At 45.5% G+C, this 16,344-nt stretch overlaps 1 protein-coding gene across 1 annotated transcript in view; it reads left to right on the forward strand.

The window, feature by feature from the left end:
• Positions 1–16,344, forward strand: part of SRP68 (signal recognition particle 68) — a 56,639-nt gene that overhangs the window by 19,203 nt on the left and 21,092 nt on the right. The window contains exons 4-8 of the mRNA XM_056549437.1: positions 253–448; positions 2,273–2,355; positions 2,448–2,557; positions 2,737–2,819; positions 13,009–13,149. Of these exons, the coding sequence (XP_056405412.1) occupies positions 253–448; positions 2,273–2,355; positions 2,448–2,557; positions 2,737–2,819; positions 13,009–13,149 (613 nt within the window). The remainder of the gene's footprint in view (positions 1–252; positions 449–2,272; positions 2,356–2,447; positions 2,558–2,736; positions 2,820–13,008; positions 13,150–16,344) is intronic.

Here is a 16,344-nt window from a genome sequence, read left to right on the forward strand (position 1 = left end):
CCTTGTCGTCTGAAGAAAAGAACACCAGCGATGGTGAGTGCGAGCTTCAGCTATATTCTTTACATTATGATGTTCATATATGTCGTCTTTATGCAGCTCAGCACCTCCAGCAGTGTCTGAACATAGCACCGGCCACTGATGCTTACTAGAGCCTATTAGGATTGCAAGCACGGACTGTTGGATTCGCATAGTGCTCTTTGCTATCTTACTTTTATTCAGTTATTTCTGTAATAATGTTGTGTTTTTTTTTAGGTATCTCCTTCTCATCTTGATGGATGCAGAGAGAGCTTGGAGCTATGCCATGCAGCTTAAAATGGAGGCTAATACAGAACCTCGTAAACGGTTTCACTTGGTCTCCCGGCTGCGAAAGGCAGTAAAGCATGGTGAGGAGCTGGAGCGACTGTGTGAAAGTGATCGTGTCGATGCAAAGACAAAGCTGGAAGCTCAGGTACTACCAAAATGTTGGGCAGGATGAGTAGCCAAACTCCTATTCACAGCAAAATCCACATGCATAAATTTCTAATGTAAAAGGACTAACGTCCACAGAGACAGAGTGCAACAAAAATTAATTTTAAAGGGGTACTCCGTTCCCTTGCTTTCGGAGCTCCGCTCCCCAGCATCCGGAAGTTATTGTTCCAAACGATGTGTGTGCGTGCTTCCGTGTACAGGGCCGCCCCTCGTGACGTCACGCCCGCCCCCTCAACGAAAGTCTATGGGAAGGGGGCATGGGCCCGGACGCTGGGGAGCGGAGCTCTGAAAGCAAGGGAACGGAGTACCCCTTTAAAAATCCTCACCTTAGGTTACTTTCAGGCTGATGTCTGGCAGTAACCCTTTAGATGACGTGATCAAAATTGATGGCGGCATCTAAAAGTGCCAAAATATAGTGTCGTTAGCTCAGGGTAGAAGATCTGGACACCAGCGGTGAAATCGTGGCGTATTGATCAGCTGCTTACCTGCCGTCCAGTCGGCGCTCCTATGCTTCAGCAGCCATGGCAGACTGTAGCAATGAAGCGCCAATAACACTAATCAACGCTGCTCTGTGGAACAGAAATGTTTAGTAATTTCAGTCAGAAGATTGCAGGTAAAATAGTGAACACTGAAACTTCGTTCCCCCCCACCCGAGGAAAAAAATAGTGACTAAAGTGTAAAAAAAATAAAAAATAAATTATATATATATATATATATATATATATATATATATATATATAAAAAGAAGTTAATAAATATGAATAATGTTCGATATTACAGTATTAATTTATGTTGTATTCTTATCCCTCTCACAAATCGGGTTGCTTTTGTTCCTACATAAATAGTCATTTGTACTTGAAGCACAATCTCTCGTATTCATTTATTTTATAATTCTCACAATTATACTACTACACACATTAGAGTGCATTATGCGCTGGTTCATTTTATGAACTAGTGATATCCTAGATGACTTGAAGTACATTCTTTTAGGGTCTATTCACACGTCCAGTATTCTGCGCAGATTTGATGCTGTGCTCAGTCATTTAGTTTACATTGAAATCTGCAGCAGAAAATCCTGCACATCAAATCTGTGCAGGATACTGTATGTGTGAATAGACCATTAAGGTATAAAACAGCATGAAATCAACATTTGACATCTCAGAAAATAACTTAATTTGAACCAGTGCTGTGGAGTCGGACAAAATTTTGGGTACCTGGGGTCGGCAAACAATGCACCGACTCCTACTAAAAAAAAAGCAAGTTTAAATGTCCCAATTCACAAAAAGTTACTGTAAGAATAAAGACCAATGCATGCAGTGCCTCACATAACCGCAAAACGAACATGTTAAGTGACCGTGAAGAAGCATGCTTTTCATGTGCTTCACTATATGGCACACAACGCACAATTAGGAGCGGCAATATTTATACTTTCCATAGTGTTGTGTTCTGCTGTTACAGGGAACCCATGGGTAACCTAGCCTCTCACTGATAAGGGATTAAGTAAATGTGTTTTTTACAGCACTAGAGACACTTGTATAAGTGAAGGGAATGGAGGGTCAATAGTTCAAGACTGAAGCTGTAAACCATTGGAAAAACTGCTGTCATTCAGCTAAGGCAGTAAAAACTTGTAAACTCCAATTCTTAGCTTAAACTTTAATACATTTGAATATTAATACAGAGGAGTCGGGAAGTCGGAAGTACAAAAAATTGCGGAGTTGGAACATTTATCTACCGACTCCACAGCCCTGATTTGAACAATGTCTCTAGCCTTAGATATCTGACATTTTGTTTCTTCCCCCTACAGGCCTATAGTGCTTATCTCAATGGCATGCTCCAGTTTGAGCAGCAGCAGTGGCAAGATGCCATGAAAGCATTCAACAAGTGCAAGTGAGTGCCATGGCGATCTATCCAGCTTGGCGTATAGCAGGCAGAACTAATGATTCTCAGCTAGTAATCTCTATTTAATCTACTCTTTACAGAACCATCTATGAGAAGTTGGCGAGTGCTTTCACAGAGGAGCAGGCTGTGCTGTACAACCAAAGAGTAGATGAGATATCACCAAACATTCGTTACTGTGCCTACAACATTGGTAAGAAAAGTGTAAGAAATGGTCAGCTTTTTGTGTTAAACGGAAGGAATAGATTGTAGTTTTACAACCTGATATTCCGGTAGGATATCTTTGTTCTTTTTACATTATATTCCTTCTCTTTGCTGATAAGCCATATTAAATAGTAAGTGCCACATACATGACATCTGTAAATGTTCCAGGGGATAAGACTGCTATAAACGAGTTAATGCAGATGAGGCTCCGTGGTGGAGGTGCGGAAGGACTGCTAGCAGAGAAGCTGGAGGTATGCCTGTTTGTTTTATTATATTGCGAGAATGTCAAAACTGGTAAAATTGCAGTTAGACAGGTCACAATGTACACTGTTAGGACCTCATGAGAGACAAACTCCCTTAACTCCTTGCCGCAGAACACCGGGTTTTTACGGCGCTGCAGCCCAGGCGGGTTATGAAGCGAGCTCAGGAGCGGAGCTCACATCATACCCGCACGATCCCGGCTGCTATCAGCAGCCAGGACCCGTGGCTAATGCCGGACATCGCCGTGTTGGCAGATGTCCAGCATTATCTCTTTAGACGCGGTGATCAAAGTTGATCGCCGCGTCTAAAAGTGAAAGTAAAACCATCCCGGCAGTCAGTCGGGCTAATCGGGACATCGCGATAAAATCGCGATGTCCCGATCAGCTGGGACATAGCAGGAGGGTGCCTTACCTGCCTCCTGCGCGTCCGAACGGCGACTGAAATCCAGGCTTGAGCAATCAACCGCCTTTAACACTGATCAATGCAAAGTTATGTCTTTGCAGTGATCTGTGGAAAAGATCAGTGTGTGCAGTGTTATAACCCCCTATGGGAGCTATAACATTGCAAAAAAAAAGTTCAATTAATAAAAGTTTTAATCACCCCCATAAAAAAAAACTGTGTAAATAAAAATAAACATGTGGTATCGCCGCGTGCGTGAATGTCCAAACTATAAAAATATATAATTAAAGGGGTATTCCGGGAAAAAACATTTTAGCCCCTATCCAAAGGAAAAAAACGCAAAAAACAAGCCCTCATACTAGTCTGTGGATGAAAATATAAAAGAGTTATGATTTTTAGAAGGCGAGGAGGAAAAAATGAAAACGTAAAAATTAAATTGTCTGAGTCCTTAAGGCCAAAATGGGCTGAGTCCTTTTGGACTCAGCCCATTTTGGCCTTAAGGACTCAGACAATTTAATTTTTACGTTTTCATTTTTTCCTCCTCGCCTTCTAAAAATCATAACTCTTTTATATTTTCATCCACAGACTAGTATGAGGGCTTGTTTTTTGCGTGACCAGTTGTCCTTTGTAATGACATCACTCATTATATCATAAAATGTATGGCGCAACCAAAAAACACTTTGTGGGGAAATTAAAACGAAAAACGCAATTTTGCTAATTTTGGAAGGTTTTGTTTTCACGCCGTACAATTTATGGTAAAAATGACGTGTGTTCTTTATTCTTAGGGTCAATACGATTAAAATGATACCCATTATTACTTACTTTTATATTATTGTTGCGCTTAAAAAAAATCACAAACTTTTTAACCAAATTAGTATGTTTATAATCTCTTTATTTTGATGACCTCTAACTTTTTTATTTTTCCGTATAAGTGGCGGTATGGGGGCTCATTTTTTGCGCCATGATCTGTACTTTTTTTTGATACCACATTTGCATATAAAAAACTTTTAATACACTTTTTATAATTTTTTTTTAAATAAAATGTATTAAAAAAGTAGGAATTTTGGACTTTTTTTATTTTTTTTCGTTCACGCAGTTCACCGTACGGGATCATTAACATTTTATTTTAATAGTTCGGACATTTACGCACGCGGCAATACCAAATATGTCTATAAAAAATGTTTTTTACGCTTTTTGGGGGTAAAATAGGAAAAAACGGACGTTTTACTTTTTTATTGGGGATGGGGATTTTTCACTTTTTTTTTTCCTTTACTTTTACATTTTTTTACATTTTTTTTTTTACACTTGAATAGTCCCCATAGGGGACTATTCATAGCAATACCATGATTGCTAATACTGATCTGTTCTATGTATAGGACATAGAACAGATCAGTATTATCGGTCATCTCCTGCTCTGGTCTGCTCGATCACAGACCAGAGCAGGAGACGCCGGGAGCCGCACGGAGGAAGGTGAGGGGACCTCCGTGCGGCGTTATGAATGATCGGATCCCCGCAGCAGCGCTGCGGGCGATCCGATCGTTCATTTAAATCGCGAACTCCCGCAGATGCCGGGATCTGTATTGATCCCGGCACCTGAGGGGTTAATGGCGGACGCCCGCGAGATCGCAGGCGTCGGCCATTGCCGGCGGGTCCCTGGCTGCGATCAGCAGCCGGGATCAGCCGCGCATGACACGGGCATCGCTCCGATGCCCGCGGTTATGCTTAGGACGTAAATGTACGTCCTGGTGCGTTAAGTACCACCTCACCAGGACGTACATTTACGTCCTGCGTCCTTAAGGGGTTAATTAAACTGCACGGTCAATGGCGTACACGCAAAAAAAATTCCAAAAGTCCAAAATAGCGTATTTTGGTCACTTTTTATAACATAAAAATATTAATAAAAAGCGATCAAACAGTCTGATCGAAACAAGAATGGTACCGATAAAAAGTTCAGATCACAGCGCAAAAAAGAGTCGTCATACCGCCCCGTACATGGAACAATAAAAAAGTTATAGGGTTCAGAAAATGACAATTTTAAACGTATACATTTTCCTGCATGTAGTTATGATTTTTTTTCCGAAGTAATAAAAAATCAAACCTATATAAGTAGGGTATCATTTTAATCGTATGGACCTACAGAATAAAGATAAGGAGATTTTTTAGACTTAACGCAAAATCTCTTTCTCGAAGGATCCATTGGGGGACACAGACTCTGGGTATATGCTGCTGTCTCTAGGAGGTTGACACTATGGTAACCAAAAAGTCGGCTCCTCCCAGCAGGATAAACCCACCTCCAGGCCACTGAGCAATTCAGTTTAGTCTCAGAGCTATAGGAGGAGACCGACAGGTTAAAGGAAAAAAACATGAACTGTCAGAGAACCCAAAGAAACAATTACTGAGCACTCCCTCGGACAGATAACCGAAAAAGGAACCCCAGAAAAGGGGCGGGAGCTGTGTCCCCCCAATGGATCCTTCGAGAAAGAGATTTTACGCTATGTCTAAAAAATCTCCTTTTCTCTATCGGATCCATTGGGGGACACAGACTATGGGACGTACCAAAGCCGTCCCTTGGAAGGGCAGAGAAGAAAAAGGTCAGGCAGTCGGCTGTACCGCCGCCGCCTGCAACACCTTACGGCCCAGACTAGCGTCAGCCGATGCGAAGGTATGAACCTGAAAGAATTTCGAAAAAGTGCAAAGACGACCAAGTGGCCGCTTTACAGATCTGCAAGGCAGAGGCCTTGTTTCGGAGAGCCCAGGATGCTCCCACAGAGCGGGTGGAATGAGCCAAAACCCTGAAAGGTGGGGTCCTCCCCTTGCAGCGGTAATCTTCCGAAATAGCACATCGGATCCACCGAAAAATGGTGGGCTTAGAAGCAGGCTGTCCCTTCCGACGGCCTTCCGTAAGGATGAAAAAAGAATCGCACTGACGAAAGGAAGAGGTGACGGAAAGATAAGTCCGAACTGCTCAAACCACAGCCAATTTGTGAAGCAGGTGCTCCCTGGGATGAGAAGGAGCGGGACAAAATGACGGAAGGATGATGTCCTCGTTGAGATGAAAAGCCGAAACGACTTAGGCAAGAAAGACGGATCTGGTCGGAGAACAACCTTGTCCTGATGAATTATCAGGAAAGGAGAACAGCAGGAGAGAGCTGCCAGTTCAGAAACTCTCCTAATGGAGGTAATAGCTATAAGAAAAAGAATAGAAAGGGCCGAAACCTGACCCTTAAGGGAACTGAGAGCCAGCCCTAGTTCCAACCCTGACTGTAAAAAAGGAAAGGAGACGGTGCACGGAAAAGGTAACTGGAGAAAAAGGAAGACCGGCAGGTACGGTGGTAAATTTTCGCAGAGGAGGGCTTGCGAACCCTAAGCATGGTGCGAATTACCTGAGAAGAGAAGCCGCGGGCCCTTAGAACCGCAGTCTCAACCGCCACGCCGTCAAATGCATTGACTGTAAATTGGGGTGGCAAAGGGGACCCTGTGACAGTAGGTCTGGAAGAAGAAGGCGGGACGGAACGTCGTCCAGAAGCCAGACCACGTCGGCGTATCATGCCCTTTGAGGCCAGTCTGGAGAAACCAGAATGGCGGGGACTCCTTCCGCCTTGAGCTTCCTCAGGACCCTGTGAGGGAGGGGAGGGAACATGTAGTGCAGGACAAAGCCCGACCACGGATTACTAAGGCATCCGCGGCTAGAGCCAGGGGGTCCCTGGACTTTAAAACAAACTTCAGTACTTTCTGGTTGTGTCAAGACGCTAAGAGATCCACGTCTGGGGTCCCCCAGAGGTCGCAGATCTGCTCAAACACCTCCGGAAGAATAGAGAACTCTCTGGGGTCATCTGAGGACCGACTGAGGAAATCCGCTTCCCAATTGAGAACTCCCGGAATGTGAATCGCCGAAATGGCTGGAACCACTTGTTCCGCCCAGAGGAGGATCTTTGACACCTCGGACATGGCCGCTGAGCTGCGAGTGCCGCCCTGCCGATTGATGTATGCCACAGCTGTGGCATTGTCCGACTGGACACAGACAGGGTGACCCAGAAGCAGGGACTCCCAATGCTTCAGACAAAGATGAATCGCTCAGAGCCTCAGCTCCAGAATGTTTATGGAAAGAAGGGCTTCTTGGGGAGGCCAGAGGCCTTGAACCGTCTGATCCCTGACAGGCTGGCGTCTGTCGTGACCACCTGCCAGTGGAGGCGGTGGAACGAACGCCCCTGAAGAAGAGTGGAGCGGAGCCACCAGCGCAGAGACCGCCGAGTCCGGAGCGGGAGAACAATCATGCGATCGAGAGAGAGAGAGAGAGAGAGGGGACCTGTCCCGTCATGCAAGAATCACCAGCTGAAGAGGACGGTAATGAAACTGGGCAAAGGGTACGGCCTCCATGGCTGCCACCATCCGACCCAAGACTTCCATGCAAGTACTGATGGAGACCGGGGATGGTGTCCGAAGGGAGCGGACTCCTGACAAGAGGGCCAGACGTTTGTCCGGCGGAAGGCGAATCCGAGCCGAGGCAGAGTCGAACTGAAGCCCCAAGAAGACCAGAGACTGGGTGGGGGAGAGAACTGACTTGTCTCGGTTGACCATCCACCCGAAACGACATAAGGTCTGAAGAGAGAGGCTCACATTCTCCAGAGCCTGGGCTCTGGTGGGGGCTTTGATGAGAAGGTCGTCCAAGTAGGGTATCACTAAGACCCCTCTTGACCGTAACAGAGCTACCACAGGTGCCAGAATCTTGGTAAAGACTCGTGGCGCTGTGGCCAGACCGGAGAGGAGAGCCACAAATTGATAATGACCTCCCGGAACCGCAAAGCGGAGGTACCGCTGGTGTCCGGGAAAAATTGGAACGTGGAGGTAGGCATCCTTGATGTCCACAGAGGAAAGAAACTCCCCTTGATACATAGATGCCACCACCGAATGGAGAGAATCCATTCGGAAATGGCGGATAAGATGGTGGTTGAGACGTTAGAGATCCAGGATTGGCCGCACAGAACTGTTTTTCTTGGGAACCACGAAAAGATTGGAATAAAAACCCCGAAAGCGTTCCCTTGAAGGAACTGGGACGATGACTCCCTGGACAAGAAGGGACTGAAGAGCCTCCCGAAATCCCCTCGCAAGCGAGGGAGATCGGGGAGCATGGGACTGGAAAAAAATGATCCCTCGGAAGGGAGGCAAATTCTATCTGGTATCCGTTGGACACCACGTCCCTGACCCAGGAGTCCTGAATGTGCTTGGTCCAAACGTCTCGAAAAAACAAGAGACGACCTCCCACCCGGAAAAAAGCTGCGGGCGGGGGCGTCCCTTCATGCAGAAGTGGGTTTGCGTTTGCCCGCTTTGGCGGCAAAACGGTCGAGACGGTTGGTGTCCGACTTCCACGAGGGACTGGCCTTGAAAAAGGGAACCTTCTTGTCCCGTGGAGGCGCCTGGTTGGACCCTTTAGAGGGGCCTGACGTCCGAAAGGAAGAAGACTTCCTACGGAAAGAAGTGCTTGGTTTGTTTTGAGGTAATAAAGAGCTCTTTCCCCCTGTCGCCTCAGAGATAATCTCATCCAGGCGCTTGCCAAAAAGACTGGAACCAGTAAAAGGAATCTCGGTGATGGACTTCTTGGATGCAGCGTCCGCGTTCCAAGTTTTAAGCCAAATGGAATGACGGAGGGCCACTAGATTACCGGTGGCATAAGCAGCGCAGCGAGCTGAGTGCAAGAAAACAGAACACAGGAAATCTCCAGCTTTGGAACATTGGAGGGCCAGAGCAGACAGTTCTTCCGGAGGAGAACCTGAAAGAATGCCCTGACGGAGTCGGGAATGCCAAATCGAGAGGGCCTTAGACACCCAGGTGAGGCGAAGGCAGGGAGCACGGAAGAACCCGCTGCTTCAAAGGCATACTTCGCTAACAACTCAACCTTTTTGTCCGCAGGATCCTTGAAGTAGCTTTAGAGAGGCGGGAAACGGGAGGATCCACCGACTGAGAGGAAGTCACTTTGGAAACAAGGTCCTTCGCGAAAGGATATCTCGCTTGGACTTTCTTCAGTCCCTGAAACTTCTTCTCAGGGTGCTTCCAGGCAGATTCTAGAATGGCCTCAAATTCAGCATGAGAGCTGAACACTTTGGGTGCCGACCGGACACGATGAAAGAATACCTCTGGAGCTACGTCCGAAGTTCCTGGGTCCTCTAGGTTAAAGGTGTCTCTTATGGCCATAGCCAATGAGTTCACCGTGTCCACGGAGTCCGAACGGTCCTCCGAATCGAAACCCTCGGCCGCCAGCTCTCCAGGAGAGTGCGAACGAGTGGAGGCGGCCCTGGAAGAGGGAGACTCTGACCTGGTACGTGGTTCAGGAAAGCCAGAGCGGCGACCGCGGGAACGTCCTCTAGAAGAGTGATGCGTGTGGCCTGAAGAAGTGGTCTGGCGAGACCTGTGAGAGGAACGCCCATGCGTACCAGTATACTCCTGGGAAGAGTCAGAGGAGACATCCCTATTATGCTTATGCAAAGCGTAGGGAGAAGGGGAACGGGACCTTCTAGAGGGCCGGTGAAGGGTAGACCTCTCCAAGGCAGTCACAACAGAACGGGAGACCTGTGCCAAGTCGAATATAGACTTGGAGAGGGAGGAAACCCAGGCTGGAGGGGCGGCCGAACCCACCAGGTCTGAAGGGGCACCTGGGTTAGAAATAGCAGGGGGGTCTGGGGGAGCAGTGGAGCAGGCAGAACAAAAGGGTTCAGCAGAACCTGCCATTTTTGCAGAGCAGCTTTTACAAGCGTAATGGGTAACTAATATTCCCGGAATCTGCTTAGAGGGAGCAAAAGTTTTGGGCATGGACATAGTCAAAAAATGAATAGTCTCACCCAGAGTCTGTGTCCCAAGGAAGCTGCTGTGAGGAGAACTCTGCACCGTGCTGAGGGAGAGAGAAAAGACGCCGGCCAATAGGAGGAAGAGGCCGGGTCAGGGCAAGGAGCTCTGTGATTGGCCCCTGCACGGCCCCACGTGCGCACAGCGCTGATTGGTGGCTCTTTTCGCGCTGCTGAGGCGCTTATGCGGCCAAGTGGGCGGAGCTATACAGCGGGACTCCTCTGTAATGGTGCCCGCTCCGAACCCCAAGCTCACACGCCGCCTGTAGTGAGTCTTGTGCGACCGGGAACGGAGCGGGTGAAGTGCCGTCGGCAGCCGCGGCTGCCGAAAGTGAAAGTAAAAAAGACGCAAGCCGCCCGCAGGAAGAAGCCTGCGGCGTGTACAGTGAAACACACACTTCTTAATAAAAGTGCCCGTACAAACACTGCCCCATAGCTCCACTGCCCCCCATATATTAAAAAATACTCCCCCTGCAGGGGATAAATATCCCCTGGCCAGTCCCAGCTTCTGTAGGATAGGGCCAAGAACAAAGGGTCTCCAGCTGTTGCAAGACCTAGGGAGAGAAAGGTACTCCCCTCATGCTGAAGAACTTGCCTAAAGAAGTCTTCAGACTGTAGTCTTCAGTCAGCATTTTCACCTGCGGCAAGCCAAGCTCATAGCGAGGCGAACAGGGAGGTAGGGGGACCCGGACCCATGAGGTGGAACCCCAAGCGCTGACCGTTGGCGAGAGGGGGTTAACAGTACATCCAAGATGCCTGCCACCTCTCGCAATGGGGAAACAGTGAACATTGCGTTCCTGAGTCCCCACCTGAAAACAGAAATAAAAAGGAATAAAGAACTAACACATTCCCTAAACCTAATAAAATAAAAAATGAGACTTGGTCTGGAGAAAACCAGACCATGTCCACCTCCTTAAGACCCTAAGCAAAAACTGAATTGCTCAGTGGCCTGGAGGCGGGTATATCCTGCTGGGAGGAGCCGACTTTTTGGTTACCATAGTGTCAACCTCCCAGAGACAGCAGCATATACCAAGAGTCTGTGTCCCCCAATGGAGCCGATAAAGTGTCATTTTTAATGAGAAATGTACTGCGTAGAAACAGAAGCCCCCAAAATTTACAAAATGGCGTTTTTTTCTTCCATTTTGTCTCACAATGATTTTTTTCCCGTTTCGCCGTAGATTTTTGGGAAAAATGACTGATGTCATTACAAAGTAGAATTGGTGGCGCAAATAAGCCATCATATGGATTTTTAAGTGCAAAATTGAAAGGGTTATGATTTTTAAAAGTAAGGAGGAAAAAACGAAAGTCCTCGGTGCGCCGAGACCCGCTTGTCCTCGGTGCGCCGAGACCCGCTTGTCCCACCCGAACTTCCTGTATTTTGTGTCTCTACAGATACATACTGGCAATTGCTGCAGGGACAAGACAGGATTTTCCCCCAAAAAAATATACACATTTTTTAACCAATGTTTATAACAAATATACATATAATGTTATCTACATTATATAAAGAGTTTTAGCAAAGGACAGGTTCACTTTAATACTGTTCCAATGTTCTGCAGTTCTGTATATGTGTCAGAGGCTAGCTAAAAATCTGCCTAATGTACAAAGCTAAATCTAGCCTAGAAGGTGCATGGGATTTAACACTGTAGATTAGGAAGATAGAAGCAGGCGGGAGAGACATTGCTTGTACATCATAAAAAAATCCACTCTTTGCTCCTTGATGATTGATGATTTTGTTTTCTAACAATTACAACAAAACTGCTGCACAGCATTTTATAAGGTAAACTGCATTTCAATCAACATCACCCGCAGCAAGGTGGGGAAAGCTGTTGTCAGATTTTCTTAAAGGAAAACTGCCGAGTTCTCCCCCGATAAAGTTCTGCTTGTCCTCTCTGTAGTAGCGCTTTGAAAGTGGGCCCCAGCGTCCATATTTCTTTGGGTCCCGGTGGAAGGAGCCTAAGCCCACCCCGCTTGAAGATTTTACGCATCTCTCACGTCCTGATGACGTGAGAGCTGTGCATCCCCAGATAGCGCTCTACGCAGTGTTACTCGCTACAGAAGTCGGGAGTAACGAGGGCCCGGCCCATGAGCAGTTACTGTGCAGAGCCCTCTTTGGGGACGCACAGCTCTCACGTCATCAGGACTTTGAGAGCTGTGTAAAATCTTCAAGCGCATGTGCTCTGCAGACAGAGCGCTGTGCTCAGGGGGCATGTTAAGAAAATTAATATGCAAACCACAGGGGCCGGCTTAGGCCCTTTCCTCTAGGACCCAAAGATATATGGACCCCAGGGGCCTGCCTTCAAAGCGCTACTACAGAGAGGACAAACAGAACTTTATCGGGGGAGAACTCAGCGGCCAGGGCACAGACTAACTCCAGTTTACCCACACTATCACCCAGTATATTGGGTTTAGTGTTGGTGAACTGGCTGACAGTTTTTCTTTAAGAGTTGGCATTTTTTGGCTATACAGGTGTAGTAGAGTACAAACTGGCCTGAAGACCTAACTCCCATTTTTGTATAGCGTGATGGGTTTAAAGGGGTATTTCCATCTCAAGTGATGTTATATTCAGAGGATATACCATCACTGTGATCAGGGGGGTTAGATTCTCTGGGACTCCTACTAATCATGAGACTAAAGGTGAAGAAGCCTTTGAGGTTTTTTTCCTGTGAAGGAAGGGAACTGCAGCAGGTCTTACATAGTATGGTCAAAAAAGAAGACATACGTCCATCAAGTTCAACCAAATACTGCAGAGCTGCACCAAGGGCTGCTGTACAGAGCGCCGTCCTCTCCATTCACATGATCAGTGGGGACGCAAAGGTCGGATTCCTGCCTTTTATAACCTTTTAGCATGACCTTGTGATGTAAGATAAGAATAACCCTTGTAAGGAAGAATTACAAGATGATGCCTAAATGAGTGATCCTTTATTTATTTTCTGTTATACAGACTCTAATCTCACAGACAAGGGCAAAACAAGCGGCTACCATGAGTGAAGTGGAATGGCGAGGACGCACCATTCCTGTCAAAATTGATAAGGTGCGGATTTTCCTCCTTGGGTTGTCGGACACAGAAGCTGCAATTTCACAGGTGAGGTCAACACTAGGTAAATTAAAAAAAATGTATAAATAGAATAAAAAAGTTTGTTTTTTGTATTGGCTTCTTAGCAGCTGATGGTGAATTATTGTTCTTTCGGCATTTTATATCAATAACTAAGTGATGGCTGTACCATGATTTCTATTAGATGCTAAGGGGCCCTGTACAGAGCGCGATTATCATCCAAGCAGGCTGACATCGCCTTGTGTAGCAATAGTAGCGATCAGCTGATGAATGCTGATCTGTTCGACCAACTAAAAATTGGCCATCGGTTACACATCTCCCCAGGTAATAAGGGGATGTATTGCAGACTGCTGATTTCCTTAACCCCGTAAGGACGTTTTACTTTTTTTTTATTTGACATGTATCTCTTTAAATGGTAATAACTTTAGAACGCTTTTTCTGAGCAGAATCATTCTGAGATTGTTTTTTTCGTGACATATTGTACTTTATAATTGGTGCATTTTTGTTGACACATGCAGCAATTTTGGTGAAAAACTACAAAATATTGTGGAAAACTGGAAAATTTCAGATAAAAAAATATATATATTTTTATGGTGTGCACTGTGTGGTAAAAGTGATGTGGCGATACACCTTTTATTTGGCTTTCTATGTTCTTTCCTTTTCTGAGCAAAATTATTTTTCTGCCATAAATTTTCCAACAGCCGTAACTCTTTTATTTTTCGTCCGACGCCATTAAAGGGCTTATTTTTTGCGGGATGAGCTGTACTTTTTATTGGTATAATTTTATGCTATACGTGCTACCTTTTTGATCTTTTTTTTATTCTGCTATTTGTACCAAATTTGGGGAATTTTGTGTTTTATTTTATTTTTTTACAGCGTTCACCATGCGGGATAATTTCCATTATAGTTTTATAGTACACGTCATTATGGATGTGGCAATACCCAATATGTATATGATTTGTGTTTTTGATCTTTTTTGGTGATAATACACAGCTTTTATTGGGAAAGGGGCATTTTTTTTTTTTTTTTTTTGAAGAACTTTTTATTTTTATTTTTTACAGGTTATACTATGCTGCAATACATTTGTACTGCAGCACAGTATGACCCGATCAGCTGCACACAATGAAGCCTGTGGCTAGATCTCACAGGCTTCCGTAGCAGGCAGACAGATGGTATCGAGCACGCTCCCCCCTGTCAACACCATAGATACGTGATCAGAATTGATCACGGCATCTATGGGGTTAATGCTGCCGGGACTGGCGTGATCGTGGCTCCAGCAGCTGCGGCAGGACTCCGCTGTGATTGACAGCCGGGTCTTGCCGCCGATCTCCTGCGCTGCCCGCGGCAGTGCCAGAGATCGCTAGGACGTATGCATACCCCCTAGCACGCGAACGTGTCGGGTGCTGGGATGTATGCATACGTCCTATAGTGGGAAGGGGTTTAAGGGCCACACAGATGATCCAACGATCCTTCATGCAGGCCCTTCCCACACAATGTTTGAGCCAAGTGATGGCTTTGTAAACTACTACAAATCTATGAGATAGCTACTTCTTCTTAGGATGCTTTTGGCTGTCTAATAAGTCCCTAAGTCAGAGGTAACAACTATTTTGGCTGCCGCACAGTATCATGCTGCTTCATCTTCTGATTTCTTAATCTGTCTGAATTAAACTTTTGAGTGTAAATAGTCTTCAATCTGCTAGTTTATACTTATTAAAATATCAATGCCTTGACAACCCCTTTGTAAATGCTGCTAGGGATAAAGGGAACATAACCAACATGTACACTTAACCCCTTAAAAGGGTACTCTACTGGCCAGCGTTCTGAACTAAATGTTCCGAACGCTGTGTTCGTGCTGCGGGGGCTGGCCACTTCCCTGGTGACATCACAGGCTCTCCCCTTCAATGCAAGTCTATGGGCGGGGGCGTCACGCCCCCTCCCATAGACTTGCATTGAGTGAGCGTGGCCATGATGTCACAAGGGGGCGTAGCAGACCCCCACAGCATGAAAACAGCTTTCGGAAAATTTAGTTCCAAAAACCTATTGTTTTTGCATGCTTTACAACATATCAAAAGTTTTTACATATAGTTAGTATGGTTGAAAAAAGACATACGTCCATCAAGTCCACTGTATGTGACAGTGCCCATTTAAATTACAGTATGCTTTTTTTTTTTGGTACAACTTGCTATCAAAGCACTCTGTCCCTGTAAACCATCTCCTCACAGGCTAGTTGAGCTTTGCAGGGTTATAGGTGTGTAGGACAACTATAATGCTGTAAAGTATAGATAAACCTCCACTGTAAAAGAAATATTAATTTGTTATTTACACTGCACTATAAATGTTGTAAAGCAGGACCTAGAAAACAATGGTGAGATTTACTTCCCCTTGCCAAATAAAGTGAAAAAAAAAAAGTGAAATACAGTATATGTTGTTGCGTACATATTCTGCACTTAACTTTTATAAACTTTATTTGGTGAAGGGAAATTTGAGTATATTGTGTTGGATGCTTATTTTTATTAAATTTTTTTGTCCTTTTGGAGACTTTCTTTAATTTGGGATTTTTTGTTTTAATATTTACTGTGCAATTAGCAGCTACTCTGTGTTGGCACCTTTTGTATTTTACATTTTGCATTTTATTTCAAGACTGTTCAAATTTTTAAATCGGAATAAATCCCCAATATGGTATACGTAGTTCCAAAGTGGTGCCATTAAAAAAAATATTGTCTTTTAAAAAAAGAACAAGCCTTTCTACATCAGTGTTTCTCAACCAGGGGGCCTCCAGCTGTTGTAAAACTACAACTCCTCCCAGCATTCCCAGACAGCCGAAGGCAATTAACATTTCTCTATCGGTTCCATTGGGGGACACGGACCTTGGGGACACTGACCTTGGGTATATGCTGTTGTTGCTAGGAGACTTGACACTGAAAACCAAAAAAAAAAAAGTCTGCTCCTCCCAGCAGGATATCCCCGCCTACAGAGCCTGAGGTAATCAGTTTAAACTTAGTGTCTGCAGCAGACAGACGCTGGTCTGGGGTTTCCCAGACCTGGTCAAACATTTTTTTATTTTCCAGATTAGGGACGTTTAGTTTCTTATTTCCCTTTTCTTTTCCTGTTTTTAGGTGGGGACTCAGGAACATAGCATTCACTGTTTCCTCATTTGGGATTGAGGGGGCACAGGCATCGTGGATGTACTGTCAACCCCTTCTCGCCACCGGTCAGCTTTCCGTA

Source organism: Hyla sarda, chromosome 13 (assembly GCF_029499605.1).
Source record: "Hyla sarda isolate aHylSar1 chromosome 13, aHylSar1.hap1, whole genome shotgun sequence".
Classification (NCBI taxonomy): Eukaryota; Metazoa; Chordata; class Amphibia; order Anura; family Hylidae; genus Hyla; species Hyla sarda.